This window comes from Sorex araneus, chromosome 9, assembly GCF_027595985.1.
Source record: "Sorex araneus isolate mSorAra2 chromosome 9, mSorAra2.pri, whole genome shotgun sequence".
Lineage (NCBI taxonomy): Eukaryota > Metazoa > Chordata > Mammalia > Eulipotyphla > Soricidae > Sorex > Sorex araneus.
The window spans coordinates 39,898,011-39,913,561 of NC_073310.1; the positions used below are offsets into that span (position 1 = coordinate 39,898,011).

Genomic DNA, 15,551 nt, shown 5'->3' on the forward strand with positions numbered 1-15,551 from the left:
TTAGAAAGCTGTAAAGTTGACAGGAACCTACTTCTTACCTGCTTTTAATTATCACTTGCTTGTGCATTGATTAGAGTGATATTTTCTCTCCATCCACCTGTAGTAAAATAATTTTTTGATGATAGTAAATGTCTTGGGCTCATACACCTAGCTCTGTTTAAGATTAAGTACCATGTGTGAAATTCAGAGTTGCGTGACGAGTGAAACTCTAGTGGGTAGAGAGAAGAGTGGATTTTCCATTGTCTAAATGTGACTCTCATTTTGAGTCATGCAGGTATAATTATAGGTATTTTATAATATTATTCTTCTGCACAGTATAAACTGTGCTTTTTGTTCTCTGTATTCCATTTTACTATTTGTGCATTATACATTTTATTCCATTACATCAAATGGACTATTAGAGTCTGAAAGTCCAAATTGGTCCCTGTCTTTGCCCTTTAATCTGTGGTGTGCAGAGAATATCCCAGCTTCTCCTCTCTGTGTAATTAGGTTGCAAAGCAGATGATATTTTGCTTTAAAAACAACAATTTCCCTAGTACAGTGCCATGACCTGATCTGGAATGATACAAAAAGGAGGAAAAAGGGAGGCAACATATTATCTTTCCTGTTAAGGATTTTAGCTGGAAATTGTTGAAGGCATAAACGAAGTAGCATGACATCAATGTGCAAAGTTCTTTGCCATGGTAATTCTTTGCTAGGTTTTCCAGAATAGTTGGGAAATCTGAATTTCAGTAATGTGCTGGCTGTAAACAATGTCAGTACTAGGTTTGGAAATAAGGGTACTGGGCATGGGGTGGAGACAAGATTAGGGTTAAGATAGTGGTTCCCCATGTTTCATTTCACGCCATAAGCACCATCCCCCTTCCTGTATCAATGCTGTCATTTGGGCTCTACCATCAATGTGTGGGTGCTCAGGCCCTGCACAAAATCTGCCTCCCCCTCCCCCCCATTCATCTGCTACACACACTTGTCAGACTTGAAGCACACAGCTCAGGTACTGCACATATATTTTACATATCACATGCCAATCTCACATACTCTACACACATTTCACATGCCATACACACCTTATATACTATGCTCACATCTTATATACACAGATTTATGTCGTATACCACATACATATTTCATGTACCACAGATATCTTATATATGATATGCACATCTCATATACAACATATATCTCATATACCATACACACCTCATTCATGCACTCATCTCATATGGCACATATATCTTAGATACCATACATACATCTCATAGACCATATACTCATCTACACACATATTTCTTTTTTTTATTTTTTTATTTTTAAATTTATTTATTTTTAATTAGAGAATCACCGTGAGGATACAGTTACAGATTTATACACTTTTGTGCTTATACTTCCCTCATGCAAAGTTCGGGAACCCATCCCTTCACCAGTGCCTATTCTCCACCACCCGTAAACCAAGTGTCCCTCCCACCCTCCCCAATCCCATCTCCCCCCCACCCCACCCTGCCACTGTGGCAGGGCATTCCCTTCTGTTCTCTCTCTCTAATTAGCTGTTGTGGTTTGCAATAAAGGTGTTGAGTGGCCGCTGTGCTCAGTCTCTAGCCCTCATTCAGCCCGCAACTCCCTTCCCCCACATGGCCTTCGACTACAATGTAGTTGGTGATCGCTTCTCTGAGTTGCCCTTTCCCCAGAACGTGAGGCCAGCCTCGAAGCCATGGAGTCAACCTCCTGGTACTTATTTCTACAGTTCTTGGGTGTTAGTCTCCCACTCTGTTATTCTATATACCATAGATGAGTGCAATCTTTCTATGTCTGTCTCTCTCTTTCTGACTCATTTCACTCAGCATGAAACTTTTCATGCCCATCCACTTAACTACAAAATTCTTGACCTCCTTTTTTCTAACAGCTGCATAGTATTCCATTGTAATAGATGTACCAAAGTTTCCTCAACCAGTCATCCGTTCTGGGGCATTCAGGTTTTTTCCAGATTCTGGCTATTGTAAACAGTGCTGCGATGAACATACATGTGCAGATGTTGTTTCGATTGTACTTTTTTGCCTCTCTGGGATATATTCCCAGCAGTGGTATTGCTGGGTCAAATGGGAATTCAATATCTAATTTTTTGAGAATCGTCCAAATTGTTTTCCAGAAGGGCTGAACCAGTCGGCATTCCCACCAGCAGTGAAGAAGGGTCCCTTTCTCCCCACATCCTCTCCAACAGCGGTTGCTTTCGTTCTTTTGGATGTGTGCTAGTCTCTGTGGTGATCTACACACATATTTCATATACCACATATGAATCTCATATACACTTTTCATATATCACACAGAGCATATATTCACATATATTTCACATAACCACACATCTTATAAACTATGCACTCATATGCATACATTTAACATACATATCCCATATACTACACACACATCTCTTATACCACACACATATACTACATACTCACTTCATATAACTCATACACGCATCCCAATAGCCCATATCTCATACACACAAATAGCCCATATCTCATACACACATTCTCATATACACATCTCAGATATTGTCCACATATCTCATAGACAATACAAAGATCTTAGACAATAAACATATTCTCCATACACATCAGCCAAGAGCCAGAAGCACCCACAGACCACCCACTGTAATGACTTTCTCAAGCAGCAACATTTTCTATGTAATCACCAGATGACGAGGAATCCCATGGCTCTCACTCGCCGCCTGCATTCGGTGGTCTTGCAGTGCTTCCCCACCTGGGACGGTCGATGCCATGGGCGGATGAAGGAGGAAACGAGGGCCAGGCTGGTTGGTGATCAGTTGCCGTTTATTCCATTCTCCCCACGCACTTGTTCCAATCTCATTATGCCCCTCCTTCCCATCTCCTCCCGTCTTCCTCCTGTCTCTCCGTGCTCAGACTCACAGCCTTGGTCTCTCTCCAGTCTCTCTCCACCTCTCAGCATTGGGGGTAGAACCACAGCCAGGTCTGGTAGCACTATCAAAAGCCCTTCCGGATGAGCTGCAGCCAGGAGATTAGGCTCAAGGGTGAAATACTACCTAGGGGGTTTTCTCCTTTCCTTAGTTCAATAATCATATAAACATTCATTTAATTTTACTCCTTAATAGTATTAGTTATTTTTTATAAACACAGTAGGAGACACATTAAGCTTATAGCATGGCTATCCTGGAGGCGTCTTGCTATAGATCTCAGACTACAGTGCTCAGGCCAGATTATCTTTCCTGATCTAGCAGGGTCCTAATCTAGTTGTTACTTTTTGGATTATGACAGCATTTGCCCATGACCATGCTCTTAACTTACAGGTAAGTGTTGTGGTGCTTTGGCCTGGCCCATTTCGATGCCAGGGTAGCTCACAGCTTGCCCTGGGTCCATACAGTCCCCCGTCAGGACCCTGCTTTTGAGGTGCTAGGAAGTAAGGGCAACGGAGGCTTGTCAGGAAAGCAGATACCCAGAAGTGAATATTATTCGGAGTCAATTAACTCCCAAGTTACAAAAGCATAGCATTAACTGTCTTCCTGTGTCAGTAAGAAAAGGACATTGCTCTGAATTAACTATGCAAAGAACATAAGGAGAACGAAAAGCAAAATTTACAAGTTAACAGTGACTGATTAGGAGATAAAGGAGATAAAGGTGACTGATTGGGGAAACAGTTACACCCACGAACTCTCCTTCATTCTCCCTCCCATATCCAGCTAACTCTGATAGGCTTCAGTTCTTACACAGTTAATTTGTATTTGCTGGAATTTTATATAGCGTTTTATAACAATCAGTATTCTTTTATGTGATTTCTCTCACTTAGCCTAATTATCTTGAGATTAAATCACTTTGTTGAGTGTACAAGTAGATTATTTTTTGGTATTTCTAGTATGATCGTCTACTTTCAGCTACAGCTTGCCTGCTAATAGATGTTTTTGTGGATTCTCTTTTGGTCTCTTATCATTAAAAAAACTGTAAACATGTAAGAAATTTTGTTTGTACATGTATTTTCTTTTGGAAACATCCAGAACTAGAATGACTGGACCATTTTTATATGTGTGCATAATTTTTAATGAACCAGCCAAACTGTTTCCCAGCGTATTTTGCTGTTTTATGTTCCTACCAGCAGTGTATATGTATTCCAGTGATCACCACTGGAATATGGCCAGTCTCTTTAGTTTTAGACTTTTGTTATAACTGGTATGTAGTACTGTCTCTCTCTAGGTTTCTCCTATGTTTGACTAATGACTTGATGACTTCTAAGACCTTTTCATGTGCTCATATTTTCATTTATCTTTCTTAGATCTATTCCCCCCAACCCCTTTAAATTCTCCTTCTTTTAAAATTAATTTTATTTTATAAAATTCTGGGACTTGCTTACATGTTCTAAGTTCAAGTCTTTCATAAAATATGTGATTTGTTAATATTTTCTCTCCACTTATACGAGGAAATTTTAATTTTTTTAATAATGTATTTTGAAAGGCAAAAGTACTGAATTTTTATAGTGTTGAGACTACATAAGTGCTCTTTTATTAGTTTAGTGATGTTTTGTGGTCTGACATAAAAACTCTTTGTCTCAAACCTACCCCCAAAAGGTTTCATATTATGTTTTCTTCTACAAATTTTATAAGTTAGAATTTTATATTAAGTCTTTGATTTATTTTAATTTTCATATATTGTGCAACGTGTAGGTTAAAGATTTTTGCATATGGGTATTCAGTTTTTTTCAGCACCATTTGTTATAAAAATGATTTTTTCTCTAATTAAATTACTTTTTGTACCTTTGATAAAAAGTTTGTTTGTATCTATATTGATCTATTTCTGGATTTGATTTTATTCCATTGATCTATTTCACTTTTCTTTTGCTGCACTATTTTAATTGTGGTATTTAAAAGTTTTAAAATATCAGATATTGGGGCTGGAGGATAGCACAGCGGGTAGGGTGTTTGCCTTGCACACGGCTGACCTGGGTTCGATTCCCAGCATCCCATATGGTTCCCTGAGCACCGCCAGGAGTAATTCCTGAGTGCATGAGTCAGGAGTAACCCCTGTGCATCGCCGGGTGTGACCCCAAAAAATAAATAAAGCTAAAATATCAGATACTATTAACCTTCCAATCCTGTGCTTGTTTTTTAAGTTTCATCTATGCTAAGTTCTTTACACTTACCTATATATTTTAGAGTTACATTTTAAATTGACTTTGTAAAATCATTTTTTACAAAAATAAAGACTGCTGCAAATTTGATTTGGATTAAATTGAATCTACAGAGAAATAAATTTGGAGAAAATTTACATTATAATAAAATTTCTTTTATTAGAGTTTATTTTAACTTTTCCCCCACCTTTTGAAAGTGCTTATTTATTTCTTAGAATGTTTAATAATTTCAGTATGGTTATTTTGTCATATGCATTCATATTTTATATTTTCTATGCTCTTATAAATAATACTTTTGCACTTCAACTTCTAGTTACTTATTGGTATCAAATAAAAATGGTTAATTTTAATTCATTGATTTTGTATCCTACAACCTTCCTAAATCCACATATTCTAGTCTGTTCTGTGAACTATTTAGATTTTTTTCATGTAAGGTCTTGTAATCTACCATAAAGCAGTTTGACTACTTCTATTCCAGTTGCTTCCTTTTTTTTTCCCCAGTGCATCAGACATGGTTAGTAGACATCCTTTTCCTGTCCCTGATCTTAGAGGGAAGACATTTAGTATGTTACATAAATATGAAGTTAACTTCAGGTTTTTAAGACACTTTTAAAAATTAAATTGAGGATGTTTATCTTCTATTTCTGTATTTTTCTGAGAATTTTTAATTGAAATGAGTATTGGATTTTTTTAGATGCTTTCCTACACCTTCTGAGAGAATTACATCGTCTTTCTTTTTAGTTTGTGGTGAAATGTATTGATTAAAAATTTCTGTTAACCAAACTTAGATTGCTGGAATCAAGGAACTTCTGGATCTTGAAATATTTTACTTCTTTACTTGATTTTGGGGTCATACCTGGCTGTGCTCAGGGCTTATCCCTGGCTCTGCACTCAGGAATCACTCCTGACAGAGCTTGAGGGACTACATGAAGTTCTGGGAACAGAACCGGGGTTGGCCATGTGCAAAACAAGCACCTTACCTATTAAAACTGTACTATTTGTCTGGTCTCAAAAAAAAAATAGTGGAATTCATATCTTATTAGAAACATTTTTTTAGTATGGAGTCCTGATATAAAATTTAGAAATTTTCTTTTAGTGTTGATGAGAGCTACTGGTGTTTAATTCTCTTTCAATTTTGGTAAATACTTTCGTTTTGGTGTGAAGATAACCCTGGTCTCAGAAAATGAGTTAGGGTGTGTTCTCTCTTATTTTATTTTCAGGAAAACTTAATATCGATTTGGTAATATTCTTCCCTAATATTTTATTTAATTCACCAGTGAAGCCATCTGGTCATGGAACATTTTCTTAAACAGGTTAACCTGTAGTGTTTATTTAATAGACATATGACTATTCACATTATCAATTTTTTTTTAGTAAGCATTGTCACTTTAAATATCTTGAGAAATTTTGTTTTTGTTTTGTTTTGTTTGGGGGCCACACTCAGTGATGCTAAAGGGATATTTCTGACTCTGTGCTCAAGAGTAACCCCTGGGGTTCTGTGAGGATCATATGCAGTGCTGGGGATTCAAACCAGGGTTTGGGGCCAGAGAGATAGCACAGCGGGCAGGCAGCTGCACTGGGTTTGATCTCCGCCATCTCATATGGTCCCTCTGCCTGCCAGGAGTGATCCCTAGTGCAGAACCAGGAGAACTCCTGAGCACAGCTGGGTGTAACCCCAAAACAAACAAACAAAAAAACAAACCCAGAGTTAGTGCACGCAAGGAAAGAGCTTAAACTACTATGCTAGCACTTAAGAAATTTGTTCACTCTTTCAAGTGGTCTAATTAAGGCATAATGTTTCTCATCATCCACTTCTGTCACTGTGTCACTGTCATCCCCTTACTCATCCATTTGCTCACAAGGGCACCAGTAACGTCTCCATTGTGAGACTTGTTACTGTTTTTGATATATTGAATACGCCACGGGGAGCTTGCCCGGCTCTGCCATGCGGGCGAAATACTCTCGGTAGCTTGCCAGGCTCTCCAAGAGGGGCGGAGGAATCGAACCTGGGTCGGTCCTCAAGTAAGGCAAACGCCTTACCAGCTGTGCTATCGCTTTAGGATGATAAAGTGGATGCCCTGCTTATCCATTTCTATCTATGGAATAAACTACACAGAGATACCTCTCCTGTTTCTGCTTGGGAACATTCTTGTTTCTCTCTCCTTGCTGATCAGAGATGTTAAAGATGTATTCATTTTATGGGTCTTTTCAATAACTAGTTTTGGGTTTTATTGGCTATTATTCTTCAGTTTTCTATTTCATTATTTCCATTTTATCTTAATTATTTCCTTTATGCTTTTTAATCTTGATATTTTTCTAATTTCTCAAGGTAGAAGCTGAGGTCATTGATTTGAGCCTTCTGTTGTTTTCTGATATAGGCATCGAATCTATAAATTTCCCCCATGTATTTCTGTAGAGACAGTTTACTACTGTGTTGTATTTTCATTTTCAGTCACTTAAGATCACTTCCTAATTTCCATTTTGATTTCTTTGACCAAAGATTATTTGGAACTGTGTTGCTGAGTTTTGAAATATTTAGAAGGTATCTTTTTATACTGACAGAACATGCTACTTTAATTCTGTTGTGTTGGAGAATATACTTTGAAAAATATGACATCTTTTAAATTTTATTCATACTTGCTTTGTGAGCTGAAATATGGTCTGTGTTGGTAAGTGTTTTGTGTGCACTTCAAAAGAATGTGTATTCTTCCATTGTTGGATTGTGTTCTATAAATGCTGGTTTTCTTTCTATTACTTACAATTATTTTGTTTGCATTGTATTTTTGGCCCATACCCAGCAGTACTCAGGATTTATTCTTGGCTCTACATTCATGGATTACTCCTGGCAGTGCTCAGGAAACCTTATGCATTGCCAGGGATCGAACCCAGATCAGCTCCGGGCAAAGTGAGCACCTTAACCCCTGTAATATCCTTCTCACCCTTCTTTTTACTGATTATATTTATTATCAAGAAGTGGGTATGGGGCTGGAGCAATAGCACAGTGGGTAGGGCGTTTGCCTTGCACTCGGCCAACCCGGGTTCGATCCCCAGCATCCCATATGGTCCCCTGAGCACCGCCAGGAGTAACTCTTGAGTGCAAAGCCAGGAGTAACCCCTGTGCATCACCAGGTGATACCCAAAAAGAAAAAAAAAAGAAGTGGGTATTTGAAATATCTAGCTACAATTATGGACTTGCTTATCTCTAACGATAATCAAATTTTGCTTCATACATTTGAGACTCTGTGTTAGATTTTTTGATAAACAGTTGTCTTTTTAAATGAACATTTTTTATCTGACCTGATAAACTGCTCTATTTGCCATGTTCTATTTGCTGCTCTTTGTTTTAGTGACATTTTTTGTTACTTGTGTGCTATTAACATAACTTTATTGTGGCTATTCTTTGCATCGAACAACCTCCTCCATAGTTCCATTTGTTTTCTGGGTTTGGAGCTTTATCTGGTGGAGGGCTTACTTCTGGTTCTATATTCAGTGATCACGTGTGGGCTGTTCTTGGGGGAGCACATGTGGTGGCAGGAATCAAATTTGATTCCAGCTACATGCAAGGCAAGCATCCTATACTCTTTGACCCCATAATTATATTTTCAATCTGTTCTTTTTTTTAACACTTGAAGAGAATTTCCTGTAGATAGTATACAATAGGGCCTTGGCTGGTATTTTCGTTTTTATCCAATCTTACAGTTTCTACAATTTAACAAAGATATTCATGAAATATCTTTTGAACAAAAATATATTTTGAACAAAGATATTCAAAATATAAATAACTATATTTAATACAAGTATTGATATGATTTGGTTCAACTATCTTTCTTTTTTATTTTATTTTTATAAAGTAGTTTACAATATTTGATTACATTTAATATTCAAACAACCATTCCCAACACTATTAAACCTTGCCACTGCCCTATTTCAGATGTTTCCATCCCTACCCCCTCCTGCCCCAAAGCAGAACTGAAATAATTTATTTTGTATTATTTGTTATGAATAAACTGCTGAAAATGCTCCCAAAAATTTCCTTAGAAGAGAGTATATGAAGATTGTTGTGTTTCATCCAGTGGCCATTAAGTCCATCTATGAGAGATTACTAATATGTTTGTTAAGGATTGAGTCTCGTGTGCATATATATGTATATATATATATATATATATATTACTGTCACTGTCACTGTCATCCTGTTGCTCATCAATTTGCTCAAGTGGGCACCAGCAACGTCTCCAGTGTGAGACTTGTTGTTACTGTTTTTGGCATATCAAATACGCCACGGGTAACTTGCCAGGCTCTGCCATGCGGGTGGGATACTCTTGGTGGCTTTCCGGGCTCTCTGAGAGGGACAGAGGAATGAACCTGGGTTGGCCGAGTGCAAGGCAAATGCATACCCGCTGTGCTATGGCTCTATATACATATATAAATATGTGTGCATATATATACATATATATGTGTGTGTGCATATATATATATATCTGTAGAAATTTATTTACCTCTAAGATTTACTTTAAACTCCATCAGATGTGGTGCACTACTCTTCGAGCATGAGTGGTATGAGCTACGAGTTGTGCGGCCTCAAATATTGCTGCCCTATCCAGGGGTAGGTTTACTTGTGGGTGAGGCTCTCCTGAGCATGTGGAGAGCAGTTGTGAGCATGGTGGTGGTTGAGTTCTGGAGGTTTTCAGCTTCCAGAGCTGGGTCTTTTGGGGAGGGGAAGGGCACCCACTCCTCTCCAGGGTGCCCCAAATGAAACAGTCTGGCATGGGGTCTGGTGGCATGGCTACTGGCGTGTCGTTTTATGCTCTTCCAAGAGATTTATAATGAGTATCTGGATCTTGGCCATTGATGAGAGAGTATCTGGCGCCAGCCAGAGGAGGCTTATGGGTGTGACTACCAAGTTGCTGGTACCAAGTTGAAACAGGGGGACTTGGGAGGAAGTCACCCATTTCGGGTTTCTGTTGAACCTGGAGTTTTCAGTCACAAGTCCTGCATATCTGTGTTTTCTGTGGATTAACTCATGGGTGAGGCTCAACATGCGCTTATGGAGAGTGGTCATGAACAAGGCGGCAGTTGAGTTCTGAAGGTTCTTGGCTGCCAGAACTGGGTCCCTTGGGATGGAAAGGGCTCTCACTCAGCCCCCCTCTGGGGGTTCCATTTTTTTTTTTTTAAGAAATTGGGGCCTTGCAAGAAATGTACTCAGTGGCCTTGGGTCCACTTCCAGTGATTCTCAGCCAACAGGCCTGCAATCCAATTCCAGGACCCAAGAATGCTTGCAAACTTGGGTCGTGTGGTGCCAGGGACCACCAGAGGTGTTTGGGGGTGCTTGAAGAACCATGTCATGCAGGAAAGAAAAAAGGGTCCAAAATTTGTCTTTCTAAAGGTTCAATTTGTGGGTTAACATATATCACTGTCACTGTCATCCTGTTGTTCATTGATTTGCTCAAGCAGGCACCAGTAACATCTCCATTGTGAGACTTGTTGTTACTGTTTTTAGCATATCGAATATGCCACAAGTAGTTTGCCAGGCTCTGCTATGTGGGCAAGATACTCTTGGTAGCTTACCATGCTCTCCGAGAAGGGCAGAGAAATCGAACCCGGGTTAGCCACATGCAAGGACAACGCCCTACCTGCTGCGCTATCGCTCTAGTCCTTTTCCTTATATATATATATATATGTATATATCATCATCATCATCATCATTGTCATCATCATCATCATCATCATTCCGTTGATCGTCGATTTTCTCTAGCAGTCTCCGTAATGTCTCCATTCATCCTAGCCCTGAGATTTTAGAGGCCTCTCTTTACTCGTCCTTCCCAATGGTGCCACATTGGAGGCTCTTCCAGGGTCAGAGGAATGGCACCCATCATTGTTGCTGGTTTTGTCATATGAATACGCCATGGGGAGCTTGCCAGACTCTCCATATATATATATATATATATATATATATATATATATATATACATATATATATGCATGTATATATATACACTATATATAGTATACATATATTATACACAGATATAATACATTGATATTTCATGTAACTACTTAACCTTTTGAACATTTGAAATACTGTCATACTATTTTGATATTCTCAACAATAGTTCTCTTTTTCTGCTTTTGTGCCACACCCAGCAGTGTTCAGAGCTTACTCCTGAGCACTGCTCAGTCAGGGATCACTTCTGGTGGGCTCAGGAAATCAAATGGGGACTGATTGTGTAGCTCAGGTCATCCATGTGCAAGACAAGTGCCCTACCCATTGTATTATATCTCAACCCCTCTCAACAATAAGTTGTGCTACTTTTAACATTCTATTCATTATGAATCTCATTTTATTGCCTCATTGCATGCCTTTTGGCTCTTTTTGTTTGAATGTTGTACATTTTTTTTTACTCTGTAAATATTCTTAAACTTTGGAGTCGCATCTATTTGGAATTGACTTGGTTCTGTCTAGTCTTGTTTTTAAAGATTTGTTAAGTGGATCTTAGTCAGTGAGTAGTATGAGGCTAAATGTTTCCCACCCGATTACCCTGGTGAGATCCTACAAATCTCAAGATTTTCCAGAGTAGCTGTTAGAAATAGACATTATTTCTGGCCTTATCTAAGTGCCTTGCAGTTATTACCTCTTAACTTTTAGGTGGCAAATTCCCCAGATTCGGGTAGGTTCCTTGCATATATTTGCTAATCAGTTCTTGGTTGAACACTTGAAGGGCCATCTCCAGAGTTCTGTTCTCACCAGTACACTCTCCTGTAAATTATTGCCACTGTGCTATTCTTTTTATTTTATTTTATTTTATTTTTTGGTTTTTGGGTCACACCCAGAGATGCACAGGGGTTACTTCTGGCTCTGCACTCAGGAATCACCCTTGCCGGTGCTCAGGGATTCTGGGAATCAAACCCGGGTTGGCCACGTGCAAGGCAAATGCCCTACCCACTTTTCTATTGCTCCAGCCCCTCACTGTGCTATTCTTAGGCCCCCCTCACCGCCCCCCCCCCCCCCGCCCCTCACACACGCTCTGTCTCCTTGATTCAGAGAGTCTACCAGGATTCCTCTGAATCCCTCTCCTTGAACTGTGGACTGGAAACCCTCTTTTTTTTTTTTTCGTTTTTTGGGTCACACCCAGCAATGCTCAGGGGTTACTCCTGGCTTTGCACTCAGGAATTACTCCTGGAGGTGCTTGGGGGACCATATGGGATGCCCAGGATCGAACCCGGGTCGACCTCGTGCAAGGCAAACGCCCTACCCGCTGTGCTATCGCTCCGGCCCCTGGAAACCCTCTTAAGGCAGAAGCAAGGACATTAGTTGTGTTCAAGTGGCTTGTCTTTTAGAGATCATTGTTCTTAAGTGGCTGCTTTCTAGCATATTGCAAACTGTTGTTATATGCCTTTTGTATGTTTTGGGTTGTTTCAGGAAGGAGAATCTCGTAGGTCCCCGTTACTTCACTTGGGATAAAAGCAGTTATATTCAATAAACAAGTTTCTTAACTTTCCTGCGCTTTTATTTTCTTACCTATATGAAAAAATGTGAGTACTTAGCTTATCATTTTACCACAGGAATTGAATGAGACTTGTGTTTGCATAGCACCTGGTACTTGGCAGACCCTCAGCAAATGCTTGGGTTGCTCCCTGTCTCTGCACCTGGTTGTTCCTTCTTCCTGGTTTTACCTGGGGTTATCAGCCTGACTTCTGGCTGAGCTTTAGGTCAGGGCCTCTGTGATAAACAACCGAATCAGATAATCATTCATGGGCCACTCAGGTTTTAACTTGATCAGTTTCTGTGTACTCAGCTCTCTCAGTGAACATACATGTAGGCATCTAATTTTGATTCTTCTACTAGACATTTACCTTCTCTGAAATCTCATCCAAGTCAACCTACAGGACTTATTCATTTATTTATCAAATGCATGTCAGTAGATTTTAAAACCAGCTTCTTGAGGACAGAATTTAAGGGGACTCGTGCTATCTGCAAACTCCAGTGACATTTTACTGGGGCTTCTTGGTAGTTAATTTGTGTCCTTTATTCCAATTTGTTTGTTTTTTTAATCCTCTGATTTCCCAAAGAATCATATGAGGAATCAAGAGTCTTTTTGCCAGAGTTTAACCACATTTCTCTTCTCTTTCCTCCTATGGCAGTGTCTGGAGGCCGGAGCCGCCTGCACCTCATTGATCTTGGCAGCTGTGTGAAAGCTCTTAGCAAAAATCGGGAAGGAGGCTCAGGGCCATGCCTCTCCCTGTCTGCTCTGGGCAATGTCATCCTGGCTCTCGTCAATGGCAGCAAACACATCCCATACAAGTAAGTGACTCTTTTACTTGGATAAAGGGGAGGGATAAGGATGGTACTAGGGCCCAGTCCAATGACATCTAGGGAGAGGTATGCTACAGAGGGTTGTTGAGATTACCTTTTAAGTTCAGTGACACACACAGCCTTCACTAACAATTGTGAGATGCTATAGTGTTTGAAATTCAAAAACTGCTTAAATACCTAAGCTTCCTTCCCTCAGTCCTAACTTCAGGGAAGATAGGACATTATCTGAGATGAAGTCTACAGTCACAATTATGGTTTGTAGTTTAATATTACCCCTGTGCAGATTTATCTCTTTCACTGAGATGAAAAAAAGGGAGAGACAATTATGCTACTTTTTCCTTACAAATTGACCATCTAACATACACAGAATACTTAGTTAAAGTTGAATTTCAGAAAAAAAGTTTAGTAAAAGTATGCCTTTCAATAGTCTATGGGATGTATGGATATTTTGTATTTTATTTGGTAAACTTTCTTAGGAGCATTTGTAACATTTGAAGAGTTACCACCCATGCTCCCATGCAAATTTATTCCACTTCAATCCTTTCAATTATTTTTCTGATAAGATTGAGTTAGAGCTACTCCTATACTTGGCATAGCCAAAGACTTACCATATCATTTCAGTTCTGGGTTTCCTCTCTTTACATCACCCTGGCTCAACTTTATCTCTGGCAATGTGATAATGAGGTGATGAGTTTCTCTCACTAATGTAAAGGCCTCTGCTAAGATGATATCTGCCTCTCACTAGATATCTCATTTGCTACTTACTCTTTTAAAACTGAGGATTAGATCTAAATATCCTAAGTAGATCACAGGAATGTAAGATTCAGAGTGATGTGATGTGTTAAGTGAACATGATGATTGATGCATGATAAAAATGTGATTAGAGTAATATAATATAATATAAACAAAGGGGTTTCTTTCCCCCACAAATTGATAATGCTATAGCCAATAACAAATAATGGTAATATGGTTGGATCTAACCTCAACTCTTCAAATGCAGGTAATACTTGTGTTACAGAGTTGCCATGAGGATTAGGCAAATCAATTTTTTATAAAATGTAATATCTCTTTTATAAGGTAGAAAGATAAGGCAGGCTCTTTATTCTACAATGACTGAGACTCATGATGAGTCTTTGAGTTTTCCTCTTCCTCTCTTCTAACACCAACACTGATTTTTTTTTCCACCAGGAGAACCAATCTTAGACTGACTTTAGGAACTTAATTAATAGGATTCTAATCCTGTCTGTATTGATCTTTGTAATTTTAGAACCCAGGTTGGATAAGCTCATACAAGAAAAGGTTCTCCTAGTCTTTGAGTAGATCCTTTTCTATGAAGAAAATATTTCAAATTGGAAGTTTATAAAGTTGCACTCAGCATCATTTCTGCAATGAAATAAAATTGACATGTGATTATAAAAGACAGCATAAAACATGGAAAGATGGAAAAGAAAAAAAAAGAAATGTCTGGAGAGTTCAGTACTGTTAGGGTTGGACACATGTGAAGAAACATAAAGTGTTATTGTCCTAGTTGGTCTCCTGTCCATCAAAAGGGAACCATGTCTATCAGTGTGCTGATTTAGTGATGCTGATGTGGATAAAATTCATAGTACCACCTTATGAAGGTCACTGATCATGTAATTATATTACTCGCACTGTTTCTGTAGAATGACATGCTTTTGTGATTTCAATAGTTGTTGAACTGACAATATGAAGGATAAATAGGTGTCAGCATATGACATTACTTTCAAGAGAACACAGAATAGTTTCTGATTGATAATTTAAGGTCTCTTGTTAAATTAAACATGCATAACATTAACTAGACATAAGAGCAGATGCCTGCCCCTTCTACCTTTCTTAAGGGTGCCAGAGTGGGAGTCCCTGCTGCCTGCAGATACCTATCTGCTTCCATTCTGGGAGTTCCTCTCCTTCCATTTTAGTGCTCAGGAGTTATGATTAAATAATCTCTAGCTGAAGCAGGCACAAATATAAGGTAAATGCTGTGTCTACAAGAGGGAGTAGGAGTTATCTGTCACCCCATTAGGACCCTCCTGCTCTTTGCTCTGTGCCAGGGCCCCTGGGCCCAGTCATG

General features: G+C 39.0%; 1 protein-coding gene across 2 annotated transcripts in view; it reads left to right on the forward strand.

Annotated features, from left to right (window-relative positions):
* KIF26B (kinesin family member 26B) overlaps positions 1 to 15,551 on the forward strand; it is a 523,722-nt gene that overhangs the window by 433,076 nt on the left and 75,095 nt on the right. For both annotated transcript variants that reach the window (XM_004605438.2, XM_055147197.1), the window contains one exon: positions 13,291 to 13,450. In XM_004605438.2, coding sequence (XP_004605495.1) covers positions 13,291 to 13,450 — 160 coding nt within the window. The remainder of the gene's footprint in view (positions 1 to 13,290; positions 13,451 to 15,551) is intronic.